Source organism: Eubalaena glacialis, chromosome 1 (genome assembly GCF_028564815.1).
Source record: "Eubalaena glacialis isolate mEubGla1 chromosome 1, mEubGla1.1.hap2.+ XY, whole genome shotgun sequence".
Lineage (NCBI taxonomy): Eukaryota > Metazoa > Chordata > Mammalia > Artiodactyla > Balaenidae > Eubalaena > Eubalaena glacialis.
In genome coordinates, this window is record NC_083716.1 from 119712149 (window position 1) to 119737703 (window position 25555).

Below are 25555 nucleotides of genomic sequence, written 5' to 3' on the forward strand. Positions count from 1 at the left end.
TAAGGTTTGAGTGACATTAGGTGCAAGGCTTGGGAATTAGCTTCTTTGAGGCGGTTTGGATACTTGAAGAATAATTATTCCTTGATGGAAGACAAAAGAGCCATAAAGAACATGTTTACAATTGAAGTCCCTTACAACAGACTCAGGTGCAAACAGCAAACGAGTTTTTGGTCATTCAGAGCATCCATGTGAGTGGAAGGGCCAAATGGCACTTCTTAAACAAGGCTAGGAATTATTTCCCTGGAGGAATTTGCTGGTGCCCTATTGCTCTGGGCCAGCCAGGGCCATCATGCTAAGGCAATTGTGTGGCTTTATGAGGTTTCTTTCTTTGTTTTTCTTTTTTTTTTTTTTGGCTGCCCCACGCGGCTTGCGAGATCTTAGTTCCCTGACCAGGGACTGAACGCAGGCCCTCTGCAGTGAGAGCACAGAGTCCTAACCACTGGACCGCCAGGGGATTCCCTGTATGAGGTCTGGGCCTGAGTCTGTATTGCTATGACTTCCGTGTCTCCATCAAAGGTTACAACCTTGGGAAGCAAAGTAGTACCGGTGAAAGCACCAGAGTCTGGCGGTGCCTGAGGAATCACAGCTGCATCTGACTTCAGAACCCGCCCATCATCACAGCTAAAGGCGGAGTGAGGGAAATAGATGTGTCCCCTGGAACCTCGTCTGTGGCTTTACCCATCTGCTGGGACAAAGAGCAGAAAACCTCAATACCGCTGGGGCGGGTCCCACTTGGTCCGCTAGCCCCGTCCGCTGGCAGTGGATTGGGCAAGCAGTGGGTAAGAGAGATCTGGTGATCTTGGGAAAAGAAATTTGGGAAGAGGAGGGGTAGGTCAGAGTCCTGATTTCTGAAGAAGTGAAACTGTTCATTTCCCCTCGCCAGCCACATTGCTTCCAGGCCCGAGTCTGGGCTTGGCAGTGGGTGAGAGTGGGATGGGAAGCAGTGTGGCTCAGACTCCGCAGGCCAAAGCCTGGCTGTCATCCCATCTCTGGGGCTGGCAGGGTCACCTTGAGAAAGTCTGGACCACAGAGAAATGCGGAGGGCCACCTCTGGAATCATCCTCAGAGGTCAACTGTCCAACCACCTGCCTGGTACAAGGATCCCCCTTCAGTCCCACCAAGGAAAATTCTGCAGCCCCTCTTCCCCACCCCCACATCTGCCCATTTCATCGTGCGGCAGCCCAAGTCTTAACTCTTTGTTCCTCCCTTACATCAGCACAATTGGTTCTCCAGAAACCTTTGCCCGTTGGCCTCCATTCTTCTGCGGGGTACCACTGAGAGCAAGTCTACTTTCTCTTCCACAGGAACCTTTCTAATATTTGAGGATGGCTGACACATCCCTGTTAGGGCTCTCTCTTCCTGATGGCAAGCACCCTCAGTTTCTTCTAATGTAAGTATTTCCTACACGCCAGGTACAGTAACACAATCTTCTGTCTTATATTCCTGTTGTAATCAATCCTCACTGAAGGTTGCTATTATTATCCCCCTTTTGTAGGTGGGATAAAATGAGGCTCGGAGAGGTTACACAGCTAGAGCCGTATTAGAACCCAGATCTGTCTGATCTTGGAACTGAAGTCCTTCCCTTTCTACTTTACAGGATTACTAACACTACCTACCATGTAGCAGAGTTTGAACACATGATCTCCAACCCTGATAGCTGTCCTGCAAAGCATGTATAATTTAATTATTATTATTTTAATAATAATAAAAGAATTGCCATTCTTTGCTGAAAGGAAGAAGTTAAACCTCAACAGGCCAAGGAACGTGTCTAGTTACACAGGTGACCAGGCACAGAGCAGGGATGGCAACCAAGCCTACTGGCGCCACAGCCTCATTCCCCTGCTGCACCCAGAGCCACCCCGAGGGCGGTCTCTTGGGAGGCCAAGAGACCAGGGGCGCGAGGTGCTCAGTCACAGCCAGAGCGCTCGGGCCGTGCTTCTCAGAGCCTGTCCCCTACATGTCCAGGGTCAGAATTCTCCACGATCTCTAAAACACAGACCTGCATTTTAAACAAGCACCTCAAATGCTTCTTCTCCATGACCTTGACCTTGACCATGACCTTGAGAAGCACTACTCTAGAGAGAGCGCTGGCTATCAAGGGAAGATTCTAGATGCTTAAAGTCCTCCTTCTGGAATCAGCCCCTTTGCCCTCCCTGCCAGTGGTCTCCCCTCCTTCCCCAGGCCCACCTCAGGCCCCATTTCGGCCCCTCACCTTCTTCTCCTCTGAGCTCCCAGCACTGCCTGCGTCCCCGCTTGCCACAAGTTGTACCTGGCAGGAAATTCTTCCCCCTCTCACTTTGCTCTTGGCTTTCCCATTCCTGTCCTTTGCTCACCTGGACAAAAGGGACCACTGCTGTGCCCCTGGGATGCCTGGTGACCCACCACCCTCTGAGTGACCCTGCCCCACTCTGGCTCTGAAGGTTGAGTGAGTGTGTGTGAGTGGGTTTGTGGCTGGGTGGTGAGTGCGTGTGAGCGCGTGTGTGGGCAGGTATGCATGTGAGTGTATGTGCACATGTGAGTATGCTGTGCATGGGTGACTGTGTTGCATAAATGTGCGTGCACACGTGTGTGTTCGAGTGCCTGTGTGTGTCCCTAAACTCTCCTCCTATTCATCCTCCCCCTGCAAAGCTCCCCGGAAAAACCCTGCCGGTGACCTAGAACACTAGGCTGTTTGGGATTCCCCCTTCTCTTAAAGTCCTTCCAAAAATTAGTTACTCGAAAAAGTTTCCCTTTATGAAGTTTCCCTTCCGTAATTGGTGGTGTTTTTCATTCTGTCTCAGTGGCCTGGAGGCTGAGAGGCTCTTGGTTTGTTTATTTTCCCCTTTCTTGCAAATCCTCTCATTCTGCTTTTTTCTCTAGTAATGTTTGTCCTTGCATCTTTACCCCTCAGCAGCCTCAACCCCTCCAGGCATTGGAGGTTTGAGAGCCTAAGTGAAGAGCAGAGTGGACCGTAACAGCGATGGAGGCCCCTCCCCCCGGGGGCAGCCAAGCCCTCACATTCTCTGACCCAGCTATGCCGTGGCCATTTGTAAGGCCGCTGGGCAGGTTAAGGCCACAACCTAAAAGGGAGAGACAATCATGTGCTTCGAATCGTTATTTTAACCTCCTAGTAACCCTCTGAGGCACTCTTATCCCCATTGTACAGACAAAGAAACTGAGACTGAGAAAAGGTAAGGGAATGCTCCCGAAGTCACAGAGCCAGCCTATGGTGAAGGCAGATGTGTCAGACTCTGGAGTCTGGACCAAAGAGCTTGACTCTCCCCAGTGATACTCACAGGCTTGTACTCTGAGCACCGAGGAGGGGCTTGGAGTGTCCACACCCCTCCAGCCACACCTAGGTGTCTTCCCCGGGATGCAGGTACGTCCCAGTAACCCAGCCCATCTAGGGTCTCACTTCAGGTAACCTCCCTCACATGCAGACCCCACTGGGTGTTCAGACTCTGGGGATGGCGTGTGTGCCTGGGGTTCCTGCAGCCGCTCCGAGACAGCCTTCTGTGCATGCTGGAGCACACACCCAGCCCCTGCTCACCTGCCTCTCCCTTGATTCCTGGCGGGCCTCGGGGTCCTGGGGGGCCTGGAAAGGAGAAGGAATTCAGAATGTAGCCTGGACAAAGAGGAGGAAAAGGATTATGGGGCCGGTAGACAGAAGCGGGTTTCTGTGGCTCCGTCTCGTCCGGGGCCGCCTTCTCCACTGGAGGCCCTGGCAGAAGGGGGAGGCGAGGAACACCCTTGGGCCCCTTTGGACTTGGAAGACTTGAGGAGAAGGAGCAGAGGCGCCAATGCCCCAGCCAACAAGGTGGGGTGACAATGCCACTCACACCATCCTTCACTTAGCAAGTGTCACTGAGCACCGAGGACCAGCCAAACTGTGCGGAAGGAACACAAGGAAAGGTGGAGCTCCTTCCTACAAGGAGCTCATGGCCCAACAAGCAAACACAGCTGTGCAGACGATGATTCCCGAGGGAGCCTGAGCCAGACAGACCTGAGTTCGAGCGGCAGCACTGCCGCTTTAGCTGGGTGACCCTGGGCACACCCTCTCATTGTTTGGATCATCAGCTTTCTCATCAGTGAAATGGGGCTCCTATACCAGTTACGCAGGGCTGTCCTGAGGCCGCCACGTGGAGACCAGCATGGAAAGCACACCCACGCTCTGATAAATGGTACCCATCAGCGCTGCCACTTACGTCAGGTCTCTCCCTTGCCAGGGCTGCTCTGTGGACCAGAGCCTCCCAAAGACTCGGGTGGCCGGGACAGGGCTCCTTGTCTATGTTGGTCCATTCTGGTTGCTATAACAACACACCACAGACCAGGGTGGGAGGAGCTTAGACATCAGAAATTCACTTCTCCCACTTCTGGAGGCTGGAAGCCCAAGATCAGGGGCCGGCCCGGTCGGGTTCTGGGGAAGGGCTTCTTCTGTGCTGCAGACTGCAGCCTCTCGCTGTGTCCTCACATGGTGGGAGGAGCCAGGGTGCTCTCCTCTATAAGGACAGGCCCGCTGTCCTCTCCCCTCGAAGGTCCAGGCACTGGTCAGACTGGCTTGGTGCCCACTGTTACTCTCTCCAGCCACAGACCAGTATTAATTTGCTGCTTGGGAGTGGTCCTGGAAATCGCCCTGGGCTCCGTCCTGCACACTCTGGGTCAGTCTGAGGGCTCCGTGACTCAGACCCGGCCTTCGGCTGGTTGCTGCAGACCTTGGCTCTTGGAGATCACACTCGTTTGGACAGTGTCCTTGGTTCCTAGGTTCCTGACCCCGCTGTCTCCCGGAGAGCTGTCTGCAGCCACCCAGGGTGCCTGTAACTTCATGCCCTCCCCATACGGCCTTCACCCCCTGTCTTGGCCTCCACGCTCTCATACGAGGCCAGAGAAAGGAATTCAGGTCCAAAGGCCCCTTGGTCTGCACACGAGTGGCTCCCCCTTTCCCGTCCTCTCTGGGGAGTCCCAGCCCAGGGGGGAGGGGCCAACCTGGGATCCGAGTAAAGTTGTCCACACGTCGTAGTAGGTGCTCCTGCCTGGTGCGGACGCGGGCGAGCTGGGCCTGCAGGAAATGCTCGGAGGCCAGCGTTTGATTGTTGTAAGGCATCTCCAGGGCCCGGAGCCGCTTCTGCAGATTCAGAACTGGACACCCCACCGCCACGCCTGCAGCATCCTTTTAGGGACTTCATTAAAGCCCGAGGCACTTGAGCATAACCCTGACATTCTGTGTCCTATGTGCATAACTCTGCGTCCTGAATAGGTAAGCACGTGTTTAGCGTACCGTGAGGACCTAGAGTGAGCACACAGAACTTTGTATCTTGCACACGTGCACTCCACACTCAGATATGACATTACACGTCCACAGAACATACCTACACCCTGTATAACCACTGCGTCCACGAACAACCTGCATGCAGTTAGGAGCTTTGTGCATGCTTGGACATGAAAGCGTGGCCACTAATATGCTGATCTGGCCTAATCATGTGTGACTTTCATATGCGTGTGACGTGTGCTTATGACAACTGGCCACACGGCATTCTTGAGTGACTTCACTATCGGCTGATGGAATTGCTTCATGACCTAACCATTTGGATTGGGAGCACTTTGAAAGTCAAATCATGTTAAAATGAAACACTCTGATCAACAAAGCTACTTCCCATTCAGAGGCAGGGAATCCTTGATGTGAGATGCACAAGGCACATCCTTGTGAGATCACTGCATCTTTCACTGCTTCAGACACACACAGCCTCACACATGTCGTCCCTCTCTCTCTACCTCCCTCCCTCCCTCTTGCTCTCTCTCTCTCTCACACACACACACACACACACACACACACGCATGCAACACACACTCCCCTTCCTGCTTCCCCCTCTTCTCCCCCCACCATTCAGACCACCCAGGGACTGAGAACTCTCTCCCAGCAGATAGGCAGCAGTGGCCCCAAGGGCTCTCCTGTGAACCTGAGCCTTGTGTCGGGCCGGGCCACATTGTCACCCCAGGAGGGACCAAACAGGACCCAGATGCTTTACCTTGCACCACCAGCAGCCCAGCACCTGCGGTGAGCAGAATCAGGTAGGTGACCAGCAGAACCATGAAGCAGTTTATCCCATTTCTCTTCTTGGGCTTTGGATCTGAAACACAACCCAGGCAGACGGCAGCTGCTGCAGAGGGCAGAGAGCAGGGGCCCCCAGCCTGTGCCCGAATCCCCTCTGTATGAGCAGGGGGCTGCCCATGAGGTCCCACGAGGGGAAAGACACAAAGGCCCACGACCCCCAAATCTTCCCCTTGATCCTCCTTCTTGCCACAAGGCAGGAAGTGCCATTGTCAGCCCCTCATTTGTGTGGCTGGGCAAAAAACCCCTGTGCACACATCCTTAGCTGGAAGAGAGCAGTCCGCAGTCAGCCTTGCTCACCGTTGAAGCCCCAGCGCGGAACCTGCCACAAGGGTCACTCAATAGATGTACATCAGAGAAATTGATGAATTAACATATTTCAATTTCAAAATTCTGGGAGGAGGTTGATTGCTCCTGTTTTATAAACAATGAGCGGAGTTTGGAACAGTTGAAAAACCTGTTAGGTTATAAGACGAGATCTGGAAATCACGTCCAGGCCTTTGTTTTCTTTTTAATTACAAAGGTAAAACGTGCTTAATATAATTTATCAAACAATATGGAGAGCATTTCAAGGATTAATAATCGTATAATTAATCCCGCGAGGTCCTAACCCACTGAGGTAAGCTTTGTTAGCATTCTGGGGTGTGGCCTTCCTTCCATCTCCCCTTCCTCTCAGAAACTTACAAACTCATATCCTCCTAGATAGACTCGTTTTTTTTTTTCTTTTAATTTTACTCTAATGATACCATGTTACAATTACATATTACAGTACCTATCAATTACAGCACATGTGCTTTCTGCAGTGAAGGATTTTTCCATGGACTTCCCTCTAGTTTTCTCAGTAGAGAGAGATTTAACTGTTCTCTTTAATAGTTGCCTCGTATTCCTTAAAGACACGTGGTTATGCTCAGTCTAGCACAGGGTGTTCCCCCCACCGCCATGTACCCCTGGAGTCCAGGCCCGCACAGCAGCCTGAGTGAGTTCTCCAACACACAACCTGCTCCAGTCACTCCCTTGCCTTCAGCCTTTCAGCTCACTGCCCTCAGGACAAACAGCTCCCCTGCTGGTTCATGTAGCCTGGCCTCCAGCCAGCTCTCCTATGGCCACACTTCCATACCTCACCTCCCCGCTGACACTGACCAATGGTCAGGCCAGACCACTGGGGTTACACCCTTGTGACTTCAGGCAGAGTATCTCCTCTGAATACCCAACCTCCCTTCCTTCTTTCTGCATAACTAATTCTTACTCATCCTTTGGAAGCACAGTAGATCTTTTCCTGCTCCAAGATAGATTCTCAGACTCCCCTCGGCTGGGTGGGACCTCGCTCTGCTTCCCCACATCACTGTGTGTTCATCCACTGTGGACCTGAGCACCTGAACTGTATATATGTTTCAGTCTCCTCCACATGGCCTGGAAGTTTCTTAGGCTGCGTTCCAGCACCAACATGGTGTGCTTGGAAAGATGGTGACGGGCTAGATGAATGGATGAATGAGTGGTTTGGGTGCTGAACATGTACAGAGTTGAACATTTTGAAGTGTTGGGAGAGCATCAGGAATGCAACTTAGGACCTCAGGTGTCCATATAGTCATGATGGTGAGGATGGATAACATACAGAGGAAGCCTCACATTTAATAGAAGATGGTGGATGGTGAATACAATCTCGTAGACAGCAACCAAACATGATGAAACATAGCATGTGATGGGAATAGAAAGATAAATTATGCTTCAGAGACACAGGTACCATAGAGGTCAGAGGTGGAGGTGAAGGCCAGCACGGAAGATACAGATATTTTCAAATTACATGGTAGGACCATGGTGCAATGCATTTGAGTAAGGATGATGAGAGGAAAAACAGACATGGTAGTGTGATGGGAGTAGTTCAAGCCCAGAGTGCTTTTTAATTCAGAGCTATCACCTGGCATAGAGGCAAGGTATTATAGAAACTGGGAATTTCAAATCTGTGAGCTTTGTCTAACTCACTCTATACAAAGCAGAGGATCTGATAAATTCTTTACCCTTACGTTGATCATTTCATCTCTTAGTGGTTAGAATAAACTGTCAAGCAAATATCTACTCTGGTTTGGGGTTGACCAATGAGCAAGAGTTGCTTGAGATGAGAGAATGAAAATTCAAAAAGAAAAAAAAAAAGCTTCAGGTGAATAAGAATGAGCTTACCTGGAGTAAACTATGGTTAGTCTGGGTGGAGATTTTAGGGAAGCAGGTTTTAGAAATTTGACAGCTCTATTGTCTGACTCACAGTGAAAATATGGCTCCAGAGAGAAATAAAACTTCAATTCCATAAAAGAGCTCAGTGAAGAAAAAAGGCTGCACACAAATTTTAGGGTTCCCAGGCCTTCCATCTCCCAACCCCTCACCAAGTGGCAGAAGATGGCTTGGTAGGTGTACTTCTCTCCTACTGTAACACTAGTGGAGATCAAGTGGGAGCCCCTCTCCCCACATCCCCAGCACTGGGCTACTGGTGAGGCCCAGGGAAGTGGTCTCTGCCCTGTGGGTTTGAGGTCTCCCACCCTCTACTTAGTAGCACTGAGCAATGTAGAGCAGTGTCCTCTGCCCCTGCAGGCAGCACCAGCAGGGGGCAAGAACACCAATAACACAGGGAACAAAGCAGACTAGAATAGCATGGTCAGGGCTCTGAAAATTAAATTGTGATTGGAACCATAGCCCACAAAATGAGCCAGAATCTATCTAATAAATCTGAATAGTTTATGTAAGAAACCTAAACCTAAAATCATTGAGATGACACAAATGTTGGAATTATTCAATAAGGATTTTAAAGCAGCCATCACAAAAATGCTTTAATGAGTAATTACATATAAAACTTTTTTTTAAATGTCACAAAATAGAAGATACATAAAAGAACCAAATGGAAATTGTATAATTTCAAAACACAAAAAAAATTTTTTAAACCTCACCACATTGGCTCAATAGTGTAATAAATATGACAAAGGAAAGAATCACTGATTCTTTCAGTGACTGATAGATAGAACTAAATGATAGAACAATAGAAATTGCCCAATCTGAAAAACAGAGAAAATCATCAACAAAAACAACAACAAATAAACAGAGCCTATGAGACAGGTGGGTCAATAAAAAAGAAAAAAAAACACATAATACTTATATCATTGAAGTCCCAGAAAAAGTGTGAAGCTGAAAAAATAATCAAAGAAATAATGGTAGCTGAAAATTTCTCAAATTTGGGGAAAGGCATAAACCTACAGATCCAAGAAGTTGAGCAAATACCAAACATGGTACATTCAAAGAAATCCATACCAAGACACATAGGCAAAAATCTAAAAAATCTAGACATAAAGAAAATTAAAAGTCTGAAGAAAAAGAAAAAATTTTGAAAGCAGCCAGAGAGAAATGACACATTACCTATAAAGTTATACCAATTTGGAATGTCAGCAGATTTTTCATCTGACACCATGGAGATCAGCTAGAAGTGGCACAATATTTTTTGTGTGCTGAAGGAAATGAATTGTCAACCATGAATGCATCCTTTAGCAATGTATGGGAAATAGAGATTCTCAGATGAAGGAAAACTAATAGAAGTTATTGCTAGTAAACCTACATTTAAAGAATGGCTAAAGGAAGTTCTTCAAATAGAATGTTAATGATAGTAGGAGAAGGCTTGGCACTTCCGAAAGGAAGAACAAGAAAAAGGAAAGAAGAATGGGTAAAATACAGGGCTATATATTAGACCATACTTCTCCTCATGATTTTTAAAAATCACATTTGATGGTTGAAACAAAAATTATGATGCTGTCTGATGTGGTTCTCAGTGTATGCAGAGGAAATACCTCAGACAATTCATTTTAAAAAGTGAAGATAATAACAGGACATAAATGGAAATAAGATTTCTACACTTCACTCAAAGTGGTAAAATGTTGATACCAGTAGACTGTGATATGTTATGTATGTATATTGTAATGCCCAGAGAAACCACTAAATAAACTATTCAAAGAGATGCACCACAAAAATCTTATAAATAATTAAAAATAGAATTCAAAAAAAGTGCTCAAGTAACTCATAGGAAGGTAAGAAAAGAGAAACAGATGAATGGGAACAGAAGAAACAGAGAAAATACAAAATAGGATGGCAGATTTAAGCCTAACATACCTATAATTACTTTCATGTAAATAGTCTAAATATACCAAGTAAAGGGTAGAAATTGGCAAAGTGAATGGAAAAGCATGACCCAATTATAAGTTGTCTATAGAAACCAAACAGTAGAGCTTCTATTCACATGAAACAGAATTGATACAACTGATAGGAGAAATGGACAAATCCCAATTATAATTGGGGACATTAATACCCCATTCTCAGCAATTGATAGAAAATCAGCAAAGGTATAGAAGAACTGAACACCACCACCAACCAACAGGATCTAATTAACATTTATAGAATACTGCATGCAACAACAGAAGAATACACATTCTTTCCATGCATACATGGAATATTTACTAAGACCATATCCTGGGTCATAAAACAAACCTCAACAAAATGTAAAAGAAATTAAATTTTACAGATGTTCTCTGACAATAATGGAATAAAAACAGAAATTAATAACATACAGAGAGAAAAATGTCCAAACACTTGGAAAATTGTTTTAAACTTCTAAATAATGCATGGGTCATAGAGAAAGTCTCAAAGAAAAAAAAATTTTTAAACAGAACTGAATGAAAGTGGAAATACAACATACCAAATTATGGGCTACATCTAAAGCAGCACTGGAAGGGAAATTTACAGCACTAAAATCTTACATTACAAATGAGGAAAGATCTCAAATCAGTAAACTAAGTTCTTACCTCAAGAAACCAGAAAAGAACAGTAAAATAACCCTAAACAACCAGGAAAAAAAAGAAATAATAAACACCAGAGCAGAAATCAATGAGATTTAAAATAAGAATACAAAAGAGAAAATAAAAAACAAAAATCTGGTTCTTTGAATAAAATCAATAAAATTTATAAAACTCTAGCAAGACGGACAAAGATAAAAAGAAAGAAGACACAAATCACCAGTATCAATAATAAAACAGGGTATATCACCACAGATGCTGCAGCCATTAAAAGCAAAATAAGAAAATACTACTACTAACTGTATGCTCACAACCTAGAAGAAACTAATCATTTCCTCAAAAATCACATACTACAAACACTCAACCAAGATGAAACAGATAATATAAATATCTATGGCCATTAAATAAATTTAATTTGTAATTTAAAATCTCCTGTAAAAGAAATATCCAGGTCCAGATGATTTTATTGAAATATCCTAACAAACCTTTAAAAAAAGAATTAGCACCAAGTTCAAACAATCTCTTATGGATAACAGAAGAGTAGAGAACACTTCCTAATTTATTTTATATGATAAGTATTACCCTAATATGGAAACCAGACAAAGACAGTACAAAAAGAAAACTAAAGAACAATATTTCTCATGAAATTGGATACAAAAATTCTCAACAAAATAGCAGTAAACCATATCAAGCAATGCAGCAAAAGGATTTACATACCATGACTAAATGGGATTTCCAGGTATGCAAGACTGGTTCAATATTAGAAAATCAATGTAATCCACATATCAATAGGCTAAAGAAGAAAAATCATGTAATCATATAGTTGATGCAGAAAAAGCACTTAACAAAATCCAATTCATAATAAATTGTCATAATTATCACTCTTGTAATAAATAACAAATTTATAATAAACCTGTCAGCAAACTAAAAAAGAAGAGAACATCCTCAAGTTTAAAAAAAAAAAAAGAGCATCAACAAGCTATCTAAAGCTTACATTCAGTCTTAATGGTGAGACAGAAAACTTTCCTCCTTAGGTTGGGAACAAGGCAAGGATGTCTGTTCTCACTCCCTTTTTCTGTATACAATTGGCAAACAAGTGCAAATCGAAATTTAAAACACAATGGTGGGACACATTGGCGCAGTGGTTAAGAATCTGCCTGCCAATGCAGGGGACACGGGTTTGAACACTGGTCTGGGAAGATCCCACAGGCCACGGAGCAACTAAGCTCGTGCACCGCAACTACTGAGCCTGCACTCTAGAGCCCGCGAGCCAAAACTACCGAGCCAGCATGACACAACTGCTGAAGCCCTTGAGCCAAGAGCCCATGCTCCGCAACGAAGAGTAGCCCCCCCTTACCACAACTAGAGAAAGCCTATGAGCAGCAACAAAGACCCAATGCGGCCAAAAATAAATAAATTAAATACATAAATTTATATTTAAAAAATGGCATTTACAATTGCTCCAAAGAAAATTAAATCTTTAGATATTAAATTTAACAAAATGTATACAGGATCTGTATGCTGAAAGTTACAAAATCCTCATTAAAAAAAAAAAAGACCTAAATAAATGCAGAAACATACCATGTTCACAGATTGTAAGACTGAACATAAAGATGGAAAGATGTCAATTTTCAAACTGATCTAGAGGTGTAATATAATTCCTACAAAATCCCAGCAAGGTTTTCGATGGTATAAATTTATACCAAAATTTATATGGAAAGGCACAAGCCCCAGAATAGCTAAAATCATCTTGAAAAAGAAGAATAAATTGTGAGAAATAATGTTACCTGATGTTCAGAGTTACAATAAATCTACATCATCAAGACAGTGTGGTATTGGGGCAGGGATAGACGTGCAGATTAATGGGACAGAATAAAGAACACAGAAATAGACCCACACAAGTATGCCCAACTGATTTTTGACAAAGATGCAAAAGTAATTTACTGGAGGAAGAAGAGACTGTTCAGCAGACAGTGTTGAAGCAATTGGACATCCATAAGCAAAACACACAAACCTTGACCTAAACTTCACATCTGATTAAAAAATCAACCCAAAACGAACCATGATATTGTAATGTAAAACTGTAAAACTTTTAGAATTAAGCATAAGAGAAATCTTCGGCACCCAGTGCTAAGTGAAAAGTTCTCAGACTTGACACCAAAAGCACAATCCATAAAAGGAACAAATCAATAAATTGGACCTCAATAGAATTAAATACTTTCGCTTTGCAAAAGACTTTGTTAAGAGGATGAAATGACAAGTTACAGACTGAGAGAGAATATTTACAAATTATGTATCTGGCAAAGGACTTGTATCTTGAGGATATAAAGAATTCTCAAAATGTTTAGTTTTAGTTTAGCTTAGTCAAAAAACAAACAATCCAATTAAAACACTGGCAAAAGACATGAAGAGACATTTCACTGAGGAGGGTATACAAACAGCAAATGAACACATGAAAAGATATTAGCTATTAGGAACGTCATTAGCTATTAGGAAAATACAAATTAAAATTACAATGATGTATCACTATCACATATCTATCCAAACGGCTAAAATAAAAATAGTAATAATACCCATTGCTGGCAAGGATTGCAATCAGTTGTACACTGCTGGAGGGATTGTAAAATGGTACATCCACACTGGAAAAACAGATCAGCTGCTTCTTGTAATACTAAACATATATTTAGAGTCCAGCAATTGCACTTTCGGGCATTTATGCCAGAGACATGAAAACTTGTGCTTACACAAAAACTTTTATGTAAATGGTCATAGCAGTTTTATTTGTAATAGCCCCAAACTGGAAAAACAACCCAAATGTCTTTCAATGGGTGAACAGTTAAACCAACTGTGCACATTCATATCATAGAGTAATACTCATTAATAATACTCATTAATAAAAGAACCAACTACTGATACATACAACAACTTGGATGGATCTTAAGGGAATTATGCTATGTGAAAAAAAAGCCAATCTTTAAAAAGTTACATGCTGTAACTATTTATATAACTATTTATATAACTTTCTTTAAATAGCAAAATTATAGAAAGGAGGAACTGATTAGTGGTTGCTGGGGGATAGTGATGGCTGGGCGGGGAGAGAGGGTATGTGCGTCTATGAAAAAGTATCATGAGGGAGATTTTTGTGGTGATGGAACTGATCCATATCTTGATTTTGGTGGTGGTTACACAAGTACACACATCAGATAAAATTGTAGAGAACTACATTCACACACACAAATGAGTGCATGTAAAAGTAAAGAAATCTAAATAAGCTCTGTGGGTTGTACCAATATCAGTTTCCTGGTTGTCATATTGTACTAGAGCTATGCAAGATGTTATCACTAGGGGGAAATGGGTGAAGGTCACAAAGACTTCCCTGTACATTTGTTTTTTGCAACTTTCAATTGCAAAAATTTACAATTATTTCACAATAAAAAGTGAAAAAACACCTCTGGGTAAAGTCAGATTTTTACAATTTACAATTATTTCACAATAAAAAGTGAAAAAACACCTCTGGGTAAAGTCAGATTTTTAAAAAATTCTAAGAACTAGTGACATGACAAAAAATAAAGTCAGAACAATGGCATGAAATGAAAGTAGTCATATCAGCAAGGCTGACCCTGCATAGACTCCAGGGTTAAGGTTTGTTAGCAGAATATTTAAAATTAACTTCAGAGCAGGAAGAAGGGACAGCTAGGTCCAATGTTGGGGCCAATGCTTAGTGTTAATTAAAACAAACAACAAAAAGACCCCATAACTTTCTTTCATAATTTGTATTTTTTGGGGTCTTCTCTTTCAGGAAGGATGTTCTTCAGATGGAAATTGGTGGGAAGAAATATCATGAAGAAAGATGTGAGACCTGAAATAGTTGAGGGCTTTGGGTGAGAGGGCCAGATTACATTCCACAGACCGGCAAAAGTTTGCCGATGTGGTAACAGAACTTGAGAAACCAGACACATCAGGAGACTGACAGGAAGACCTGAGCCAGACAGATGCTCATATTTTCAAGAAGGTGAAAGGAGCGCATCCCAGAAAGATACGGTCCGCAGGGACAAATGTGAATTCTCTCGTTCAGGCTCAAATGCTCCATTGTTGAAGGGGAGAGGGGCTGATACTGGTTCATAAGGGAAGACCTGGGGTTTTGTTGGACCTTCAGGGCAGCAAGAGCCAGCAGTCTGTGGCGCCCCTTCAGAAAACTAAAGCAATCTTCAGCCTACAGAGAGCTCGGTAGGTAGATAGATAGATAGACAGACAGATAGATGAATAGATAGATAGACAGGTAAACGAGGCTGGAGCCATTTAGTGCTAAAGTAGGTAGTTTTTTTCATCTCAGTAAGCCCTGAGGGGGTAACTGTGTTACAGAGCTTCACAGTGAGCACTGACCAGGAGGGCACTCATCTAGTAAGTTCCATATGTTCTTTGTATGAGGAGATAGAAGTTGTGAATGCATTTAGGAAAGTGTTCCATCCAAACTGGAGCGATTTTGGTTTGGGGTTAGATTTTTACTTCGTGGTATCTATAACCCCAGTCAGAAATCTGGGATTCACCCTTGACTCTTGTATCATCCTCACTTGCCTTGTCCCCCCACTATAGTCCTACTGATTTGACTTTTTTTAAAAAAAAATTTATTTATTTATTTGGCTGCACCAGGTCTTAGTTGCAGCACGTGGGATCTTCGTTGCTGCATGTGGGATCTTAGTTGTGGCATGTGGGATCTAGTTCCCTGACCTGGGATTGAACCCAGGCCCCCTGCATTGGAAGCACGGAATCTTAGCCACTGGACCACCAGGGAAGTCCCTGATTTGCCTTCTAAAATTTCTCCAGAGCATTCTCTTTTCCTTCCACACACCCACTGCCTCACATCACCTCTTGCTGCCAAGCTCCTCTCTGTCTTCAGGGTTACTCTTTCCAACTCGTCCCCCATCTATGAGGGTGAGTAATCTCAAGTGCAGATCACTGCCTCTCAGCCCAACTTCAGTCTCTTCAAAGCTCCCCATTGCCCTTGCCACTTACAAATTGGCACTTGCCATCTACCTCTACAAGGATTAAATCATGAGCCACTGCTGCGGCTGACCTTCAACACCCCCTGAAAGGAGTTCAGGGTGGAGATCAGGAATGAGGCTCTCTTTGCTCTGGGAAAAACTGGCAGAACAGGTCTTCAGATAGTTAGATATTTTCAGGAGAAGATTTTATGAGCCCAATTCTTGCATCTCCTCGTATTTAGAAAAGCATTAAAATCATTAGCAGTGACATCTGCTCCTTTTGACTAGCAGCGAGCCTCTGCCAACATGTGTGCTTGACTCCATGTCCCCCCTTCACTAAAGTCATATATAACACTGCCCTTCCCCCCTGCCTCTTTGGAGCAGTTTCTCAGAGCTATCTGAAATGCTGTCTCCCAGGCTATAGTCCTCATTTTGTCCCAAGTAAAACTTAACTCACGTCTCTCACATTGTGCTTTTTTCTTTTTTCAGTAGACACCCTCAGGATAAAGTCCAAATTAATTAGTCCGAGTCTCAATCTCCACTGAGTTTCCCCACCCAATTTTGACCCAATAATATGGAGCTATTTGTATTTTTTCTGAATATTCCTTGGGAAGGTATCATAAACAGGTTGTGCCCTACCCCTGCCCCAGCCTCCATCTCCTTTCTCTAACAAATCCTTGTTATCCATTAAACTTCAGAAGAGGTCTCAGCTCTGCCCTCCAGGGTCCCACATCAGCTTAGATCTGTCCATAAAGTCCTGTGCAAATCTCAGTGACAGCCAGTAATGAATTGTATAGAAATGGGTTATGAATAGGCTCTCTCTGCCGCCCTCCATCCGACATGACTGTGGGCTCCCTGGGGCCAGAGGCCGGGTTGATCCATGTCTATTTTCTCAGTGCTGAGTGCCATGCCCAGCATGTAGTAGGTGCCAAATCTGTTTGATCACCTGACTTTGCTTGAACATTTTTGGTATCTTAAAAAGTCATGTGTCCAGAACGCTGCCTTCTCCAAAGTTCTGAATAACCAACAATTATTAAAGTCATTTGCACTCCTGCCTTCTTTGTTACCCCACTGTGAACACCTAAAGGCAGAACACTGGACCCTTAATCTTTGTACCCCCATAATTCCAGCCACTGACCTGAACAAACAGACCCTGGACGAGAGGGACAGTCAAGCCAGGGGACAGAGCTGCAGTTGTTCCTGCACATACAGTCTCCAGAAAAGAGAGTGGGAGTGGGAAAGACTGATCAACTTGGGAGACAATTCCAAGAGGATATACTGAAATGGGAAATCAGAGATCCCCTGTGGGAAGCACTCACCAGTGACTTTGAATGCTACAAATTCTAGAAGCAACCTAAGTGTCCATCATCGGATGAATGGATAAAGAAGATGTGGCACATATATACCATGGAATATTACTCAGCCATAAAAAGAAACGAAATTGAGATATTTGTAGTGAGGTGGATGGACCTAGAGTCTGTCATACAGAGTGAAGTAAGTCAGAAAGAGAAAAACAAATACCGTATGTTAACACATATATATGGAATCTAAGGAAAAAGAAAAAAAAAAAGGTCATGAAGAACCTAGGGGTAAGACGGGAATAAAGACACAGACCTACTAGAGAATGGACTTGAGGATATGGGGAGGGGGAAGGGTAAGCTGGGACAAAGTGAGAGAGTGGCATGGACATATATACACTACCAAACATAAAATAGCTAGTGGGAAGCAGCCGCATAGCACAGGGAGATCAGTTCGGTGGTTTGTGACCACCTAGAGGGGTGGGATAGGGAGTGTGGGAGGGAGGGAGACGCAAGAGGGAAGAGATATGGGAACATATGTATATGTATAACTGATTCACTTTGTTATAAAGCAGAAACTAACACACCATTGTAAAGCAATTATACTCCAATAAAGATGTTAAAAAAAAATGCATCACCTGTGTAACACAGGGAGAAAATAAAACAACAGTTGACTGAATTTTTAAAATCTGAGTTTAATCTAAGGCAAACTAATTATGAAGCTATAACATACCCTAGCCCCCACCAACTGGAGAACACGCTTCCTGAGGAACACATGAGTTTTCACAGAAGACATCTTAAAGAATTTTAACAGAATTGCATTAAATAAATATGACACTTGGCTTCAGTTTTGTGGAACTTTTTCATCCCTCTTGTTTTGCATTGTCCTTTCATCACACACGTCACAAGCATAATCTGTGTGTCAGAATGAGACACTAATAAAAAGGAGGGACATATAATAAGCATTAGCATTAATTGAAGGGAAAATATTTAAATACAATTTAAAGGAGTCATGAAGCTAAAAAAAAACCCCTGAATGCTAAAGACACAGCATCTATTAGTAGCATTATATAAATTTCCAATGGAAGCATGGAAGCATTCCAGAAATGTATTATTGACTCTCTAAGGTGCAAACCTAGACTTTCAATGGACTTGTCTATTCTTATGCTGCCAAGAGGAAGACTACATCACAGGCAGTGTCATTACTGGGGACTAGTACTTTACCATTAAGTTCAAAGGTCTCCATTGTAGACAGCATGGTTTGGTCCAGAGTCGTTCTTTCTCCGGTGCTAGCTGAGAGCTCTTTCTCCTTGAGAATTTCCTCATTTTCCATTGCTAAGCTTTATAGATGGCCAAAGTCCTGGAGCCAGCAGAAATGCTCCCCACAAGAGGAACCACTCGGGGAAAGATTGTTCCCTTTTAACTACGGCTGCTACTGGTGGAGCACACAGCACTTCCCTTGGCTCTGATTTCTGAATTTGCAAAATGTTTCCTGACATGATCAGGATTAGGCATTTCTCAAAAATGGGCTATTCACATGTGGAGCTCCTGCTTAGTGCAGCTGCTTGGTCCCAGGACCCTGAGAGCAGAGCCGATGAACCCCCGCACTTTCTCCATCTGTCCAGGCCCTGCCATCATCCCAGACCCAGCTTATTGTCGTGGGACCTCTCCAACCCACAGTGAAACCTGCCTGCTCTGACCTACTTCAACCCTTAGAGTTCGTCCTTGCTACTCAAAGTGTGGGCCATGGACCAGCCGCATCACCATCACTTGGGAATTTTTTATAAAGGCAGAGTCTCAGGTCCCACCCCACAAAGACTGAATCCAAATCCACAGTTTAAAAAGGTCCTCAGGTGGTGTATGTACACAGTCAAGTTGGAAGCGCATGGCTCTACCCCATACATTTTAGTGTTTAATTATGTTTCCTCTCATAGCTTTCCTGTGTTCTCTGTGTGTGTGTGCACATGTGTGCTTGCTCTGGCCCCAGTAAGATCTGAGCTACTTAAGAGAAACCCCTTTGCTCTGTCCCCCTACACTGGGCACTCCCTACCAGGGAGGTTGTATAGCACAGTAGTTAAGACACAGACTCTAAAATCTCGAATGCCTGAGTTCCAATTCCACCTCCTGCAAGCAGCTGTGTGACCATGGGCAAGTCATGTTAGCTTTGAGCACCTCACTTTCCTTGATTGTAAAATAAGGAAGGTGGTAGTGATTTTTGTGTGCATTAAATGATTTAAATGGTATAAGGTGGCCAGGATGAACACTAACACCATGTTGCTGCTGTTATCACTAGAGACATTGTGAACCCACTGTGTCCAGGGAGATGAAGGAAACAGCCTTTGCCATAAAGGAGCTCAGTCTAGTATGCAGGATGATCATGGATGCAACTGAATTCCAGAAAATCGCTGTTGGTGATTGGAGCACCTAGGAGGACAGAGGTGGCCCGGAGGCAGAGAAGGCAGGGCTGGGAATGCCACAAGGAGCTTTTCCATCAGATCTGGGTTTAAAGGGATGACTTGGAGGGTCACCTGCAGAGCAGAATAAGGTGAGGGCCTCCAGGTGGGAAATATGGCAAGTGGAGCCTCACAGTGGCTGGATGCTTGGGGACCATGGACCACTGGACTATTTGGGACATGAGAGGTGAGGTGGCAGGAGACGAGTTAGGTCAAGTCGCTTTCTTTGGCCTGTGGCATGGCAGAAAGTAAAGGGGTAAGAAAGTCAGGAAAGAGAGTTACTGGCAGCGCCCCACAAGGCAGGGGTCCCCATTGTACCCACATTTCAACATTCAGGAGGTCACCGGTTCGGGCTGAAGGCTAGGAGCAGAAGCCAGGACAGAAAAAGTTAAAGGAGAGAATTGGCAGTGAGGAAATGAAGGCAGCTGGCAGCTCCAGTCACAAGTTTAGGGGGGGTACCCCCCAAGAGGGCAGGGGCTGTAAGGGCCTCCCCTGTGGTCAGGAAATCCCCTGACAAAAGGGTGCCTCCTCTCTCCGCCTGGTCAGCTCAGCTCTGACCAAGGGCAGTCCTCACTCGTGGGGGTGCAGAAGGGACACTTTGGAAAATGCTGTGTGTTAATTACCGAGTGCAGCCTTCTTTGGAGGGAGCATTTAGTGGATGTCAGGTTTTGTCATTTAGCTCTGGCTCTGGGATCAAACAGACTTGGGACCCAAACCCAACTCTTTCATTAATTTGCTGTGTGACCTTGGGTGATTGCCTTAGCTTCTCTGAACCTCAGCACAAAGTAATAGCTTGTAGAAGGATTAACACATATACATTACTCAAAACTCCCAATAACTTGTAACTTGCCTCTGATCTTGTGGTTAGAAAGTAATGACACCAGCATGCAAATCCAGGACTTCCTGCCTCTACAGCTTGGTTTAAATCTAGTTTAATCCAAGGGCTATAATCCAGAAGTTCATACCAGATGAGCTTTCTGAAAACACACGTGCCATTCCCCCACCCCAGCCTGAGATTCTGGTTTTAATAAGAAGCCTCATGGTTGGTTCTAATGCACAGCCAGGCTGAGGACTGCTGTGCAGAGTAATAAAGCAGTCACAGGCAGCACGGAGACCTGTGTGAGCCCTCGGGACTCCATCCTGGGAGGATCCAGGAGGTTGAACAATAGGAAATTACTGATATTCATCCCATTTGATAGTTGATAAATAAATACTTCATAGGATTCAAGCTAATCCATCCAGTCAGCAGGGCCAGACTAGGCAAATGAGGCACTAGCGTGGGGTGCAAAAGATTCAGTAATCAAGCTAAGTAATATTTTAACACAATTTATAAAAATCAAAATTAATGCAAAAAGCCCATAATGAAAACAAAATCAACATTTTAAATAAACCACAAAGATCCCATGCTGCATTTTGCCATGACTCTGGTCACCCGCTCACCTGGTCCCAGCTTGCTCTGGCCCCAGTAAGATAGCTCCTTACTCTGTGTTTCAGCATCCTCATTTGCAAAATGGGATACCAACAGTTTCCCTGTTTGTCCATAGGGTGGGTGTGAGGATCAAATGAAATAATAAAAGTCTAAGTGTAAGCGAAAGGGCTTTCAGGGGAATAACATCTTATACCAAGCCGGCACATAATGTAAAACTCCTGCATTGTCGATGCTACCCTTAAAAATACCTTAAGTCTCCCATAAAGTGCAAAACACACAATTTGGAGACTATTGTACAGTTTCTTCCTAAGTCCCACTCAGACACTTTTATCTCCAGAATACAGATCTGGCTGTTGCTTCCCTTGAGCACCAGATGAAGTGATTGACTTGCATTTGGGGACCATGCTGTTCAAGAAATGCAGGGTTTGCCTTTCTTTTTCTTTCAGAGTGCATATAATTGCATTGGAGAATTTAAATGGATTTTCAGAGGGGTTCTGATGTAGTTCTATCAAAGTCTGATGTTCTCCAAACTGGCTTCATTAGACAGGGGTAATGGGGCTGGAGTCCTAGGCAAGCACAACCCAACTCATGGTAGCCTCTGCAGAGCTTGACTCTCTATAAACTAGTATAGTCGATAGGCCACCTGGCAGATCACCAAGAACTCCATTCCCACTTAAAACTGGGGCAATCATGTTAACACATGATGTAAAAATCAAACCAAAGTATTCAAACCAAAGTATTCAAAACAAACAAACAAAACCTCACAGCAAACAGACAAGCCAAGACTCTGGGATGGTCCTTGAGTCCCCGTCACACCTCACTGGCAGTTTGGCTATTTGTTCTGTCGTCTTCTTAAGCTCATCAGTGGAGACAATGGAAAGAGGGACCTGGGCTAAAAAAAATGTAAAGGAGACAAGTATTAAACATTTCTATCTATTGACTTTATTTTTCTTGCCAGTCGTGCATGACAGTAGTGGTCAGTGTCTCCCAGGCCTAGCTTAGCACCTACTTAATAATTTCATTAATGGTACTTAATGAAGCATAATTACTGCAGATTCATTTTAAAAATAAAAAAAATGTCAACAACACAAATGATCATCATTAGGTGAACAGGTAAATAAATTGCGGTATATCCATTCAATGGGATACTAATCAGTAATAAAGAGAAAGAAGCGACAACATGGGTGACTCTCAAAAGCCATTATGTTGAGTGAAATAAGCTAGACCCCAACAGGACATATTGTATGACTTCAGTTATATAAGTTTCCAGAACAAGCCACACTCACCTATAGTGTCAGAAAACAGAGCCACAGTTTCCTGGGGTGGAGGTAGGGGAGAATTGACTGCAGAGGAGCACAGGGGAAATTTATGGGTTGATGGCAGTGTTTTGTGCCTTGATTAGGGTGTTAGTTACAAAACTCATCAAATTTTACTCTTGAAATATATATATACAGTATGTAAATTACACCTCAGTAGAGTTAATTAAAACAGAAATTAAAGAAAAAAGTTGACGAAATTATTATTTTTGGACCTTGGCCCACCTCGCAGAAGTTTGTCCTTTGAGAGCCATTGCGGGGTGTAGATGGAGTGAAGTGTGTGCGAGGCCTCGCTGAGCCACCACACCTTCTCTTCCCTGTGTAGGGATGCTCACACACATTTTGGGATTGCTGCATCAGGACTGCAGCCTGTGTTCTCAGAATAGAGGGAAGAGAAGGGAAGCAGACTGGTCTATGGTAGGAATTTCCCACTGACCCAACACTCCCACCCAGGGCACACCTAGCGCAAAGGCCATCGAGGCAGCTGTGCATCCCTGGCCTGATTTAAAAAACACAAGTTCTCCTGACCACAGACACCACCCTCTGTCTTCCGGACACCTACAATGTTTTCACAGGGGCCAAACATTTTATTACCCCAATTTGAATGTATCCCTTTCCTGGAGATTATTCATACTGATGTGTAAACAAGCAATATTATTCCTTTCCCAGAGAAGGTTTTGGGAGTTGGAGGAGATGCAGGAGCAGGTGAGAGTTGGAACCCCCCTGGATTCTGGAAGCCTCTGCACAAGAAAATGTTAAATATGCAGTAAAAGAAAAAGAGCCACTATTAGAAGTTGTACCAAGGGTCACCTGTGCTAATTCTCATTGATCTAAAACAATTTTGCCTGAGCAATCCCGGACTGAGAGCAATTGGGATGGAACAGAGAAGATAGGAAATCAGTCAGAATTGCCTGGAGGTGGTTGTCAGTCATCCCCCATTCATTCAACAGATGTTCATTGAGTTTTTACTCTGTCCCAAGCTCTGCACTGGTAAGAAAACAGACTCATCCCCTCTCCGATGATCTGGTTCTTCCCCTCTATTAGTCACACGCTGTCAGGGTCATACCCTACCTTGTCATTTTTACTCATAGTAAATCCTTCATAATCACTCATCCATTCTACTTTCTGGCCACAGCACAGATATTTACAGTTCTTCCTTCAGTATGCTATTTCTAACAGTCCTTTGCCTCTAGGACTTCTGATCTGTTATTCTGTCACTCTTCCACTGTCCATTCCCCAGCTCATGTCCTTTCTCCCATTTAAATTTATGGTCAGTCATTTTAATCATCCCCGGTACACATCTTCAACTCCCTTGCACCTGTTTTGCTTCATTGTACTCAGTTGACAAAAAACATGGCAGATGTTAGATGCAACCCTCTGTGCAACTGAATGTAACTGGAGTAAATGATGTGATCATGGTGGTGGTCTCATTTTAATCTTGTGACATAAACTGCAAATGAACCTTAATCCCGTCTGGCAATAAGACTGTAGTTCTTTATTCAAGTAACTCTCCCAAACAACTCTTTCATCTTCACTTCATCTCCTGTCTTCACTCTCAGCTGATGACCTTGCCCTCCTCTTAAGAAAATTCAAGCAACCAGAAGTGAAACACCAGACCTCCACCACTGCCGGCATCTCTACCAAGATGCCATCTTCCCGCCTTCTTATGACTTAGATGAACTGTCCAAGCTCCTGTCAAGAAGCACTCTCTCAACCTGTGCACTAAATCCCATCACCTCTCACCGGGTATTTTCCCAGCAGCAGCCCTTCCTTCTCTCTCCTCTACAACATCAATGATACAGTCTCCATTGGATTGTTCCCAACTGCTGAACATACATACTATTAGTTTCCCATCCTGAAACATTTACTCTTCGTCCACTTCATGCAACCTACTACCTAAATTTTTGCTCTCCTTTGTGGAAAACTTCCTCAAAATTGTGGTTGATACCCATTGTCAGTAATTCCTCTCCTTCCATGCTTTTTAAATCCACTCCAATGGAACTTTTATCCCCATCGCTTAACCAAAACTACTCTCATTAAATCACTAATGGATTCTACATAGTGCCCTCCTATGGTCAAACTTTAGTCCTCATTTTTTTTTATCAGAAGTACATCAAAGGGTTCCTCACTCTCTCCTCCTTGAAATAACCTTTTATGTTGTCTTTTAACACATTATTGACTGGCGGATTTTTGCAGAAACTAATGCTTGTGGCCGGAGATTTGTTATGTAAGTGAATAGTGAAACGTCTCCAGTCAATAACGTTTGGGTAACAAAAGACGTATTAAGACGTCTCTGGTCAATAAGTTGTTAAGACATAGCACTCTCTTGATAGTTTTCCTACCTCACTGGTCACTCTTGGTTAATTTTGCTCATTTGTTCTCTCTTTCCTCACCTATTTATGTCAGGGTGCCCCAGGATTTGATCCTTTGTCGTCTTTTCCATTTATACTCACTTCTTTGGTGATGTTATCTGGTCTCATGTTTAAATTCCACCTATGTGTCATTATTCACAAATTTATATGTCTAGATCAGACTTCACTCTTGAACTTCAGATGCTTATTTCTACATACATGTCACCTAGACATCTCAAGCTCTATGTGCTCCTGATTTTGCTCCATCTTAGTTGATGGCAAATTTATCATCCAGTTGTTTTGATCAAAAAACCTGACACTAACCTTGACTCCTTTCTCTCTCTCACACTCTTTCTCTCTCCACATTCAATCCATTAAGAAATCCTTTGGCTTTACCTCCAAAATAGATCCAGAATTCAAAACTTCTCATCATCTCCCCACTACCACTCTGGTGCAAGTCACCACAATCTCTCTCCTGAATTACTTCACTAACTTTGTTTTTTGTAAAGAAACAAGATATTAATATAATATTCAAACCTAGTATTTACCATTCTTTTCTTTCCAGTTTTATTGAGATATAATCGATATACAGCACTGCCTAAGTCTAAGGTGTACAGCGTAATGATTTGACTTACATACATCATGAAAAGATCACCACAATAAGTTTAGGGAACAACCATCATCTAATGTAATACAATATTAAAGAAATAGAAAAAAAATTTTCCCTTGTGATGAGAACCCTTAGGATTTACTCTCTTAACGACTTTCATACATAACATTCTGCAGCGTTAATTATATTTATTATGCTTTACATTTCATCC

General features: G+C 43.6%; 1 protein-coding gene across 1 annotated transcript in view; it reads right to left on the reverse strand.

Moving 5' to 3' along the window:
- The window catches only part of MARCO (macrophage receptor with collagenous structure), a 31926-nt gene extending 13441 nt beyond the window's left edge, over positions 1-18485 (reverse strand). Inside the window, exons 1-4 of the mRNA XM_061199214.1 lie at positions 18410-18485; positions 6003-6104; positions 4963-5115; positions 3530-3574 (exon numbers count right to left, since the gene is read on the reverse strand). Coding sequence (XP_061055197.1) covers positions 3530-3574; positions 4963-5115; positions 6003-6104; positions 18410-18443 — 334 coding nt within the window. The 5' untranslated portion in view covers positions 18444-18485. The remainder of the gene's footprint in view (positions 1-3529; positions 3575-4962; positions 5116-6002; positions 6105-18409) is intronic.
- Between the last annotated feature and the right edge of the window lie 7070 nt (positions 18486-25555).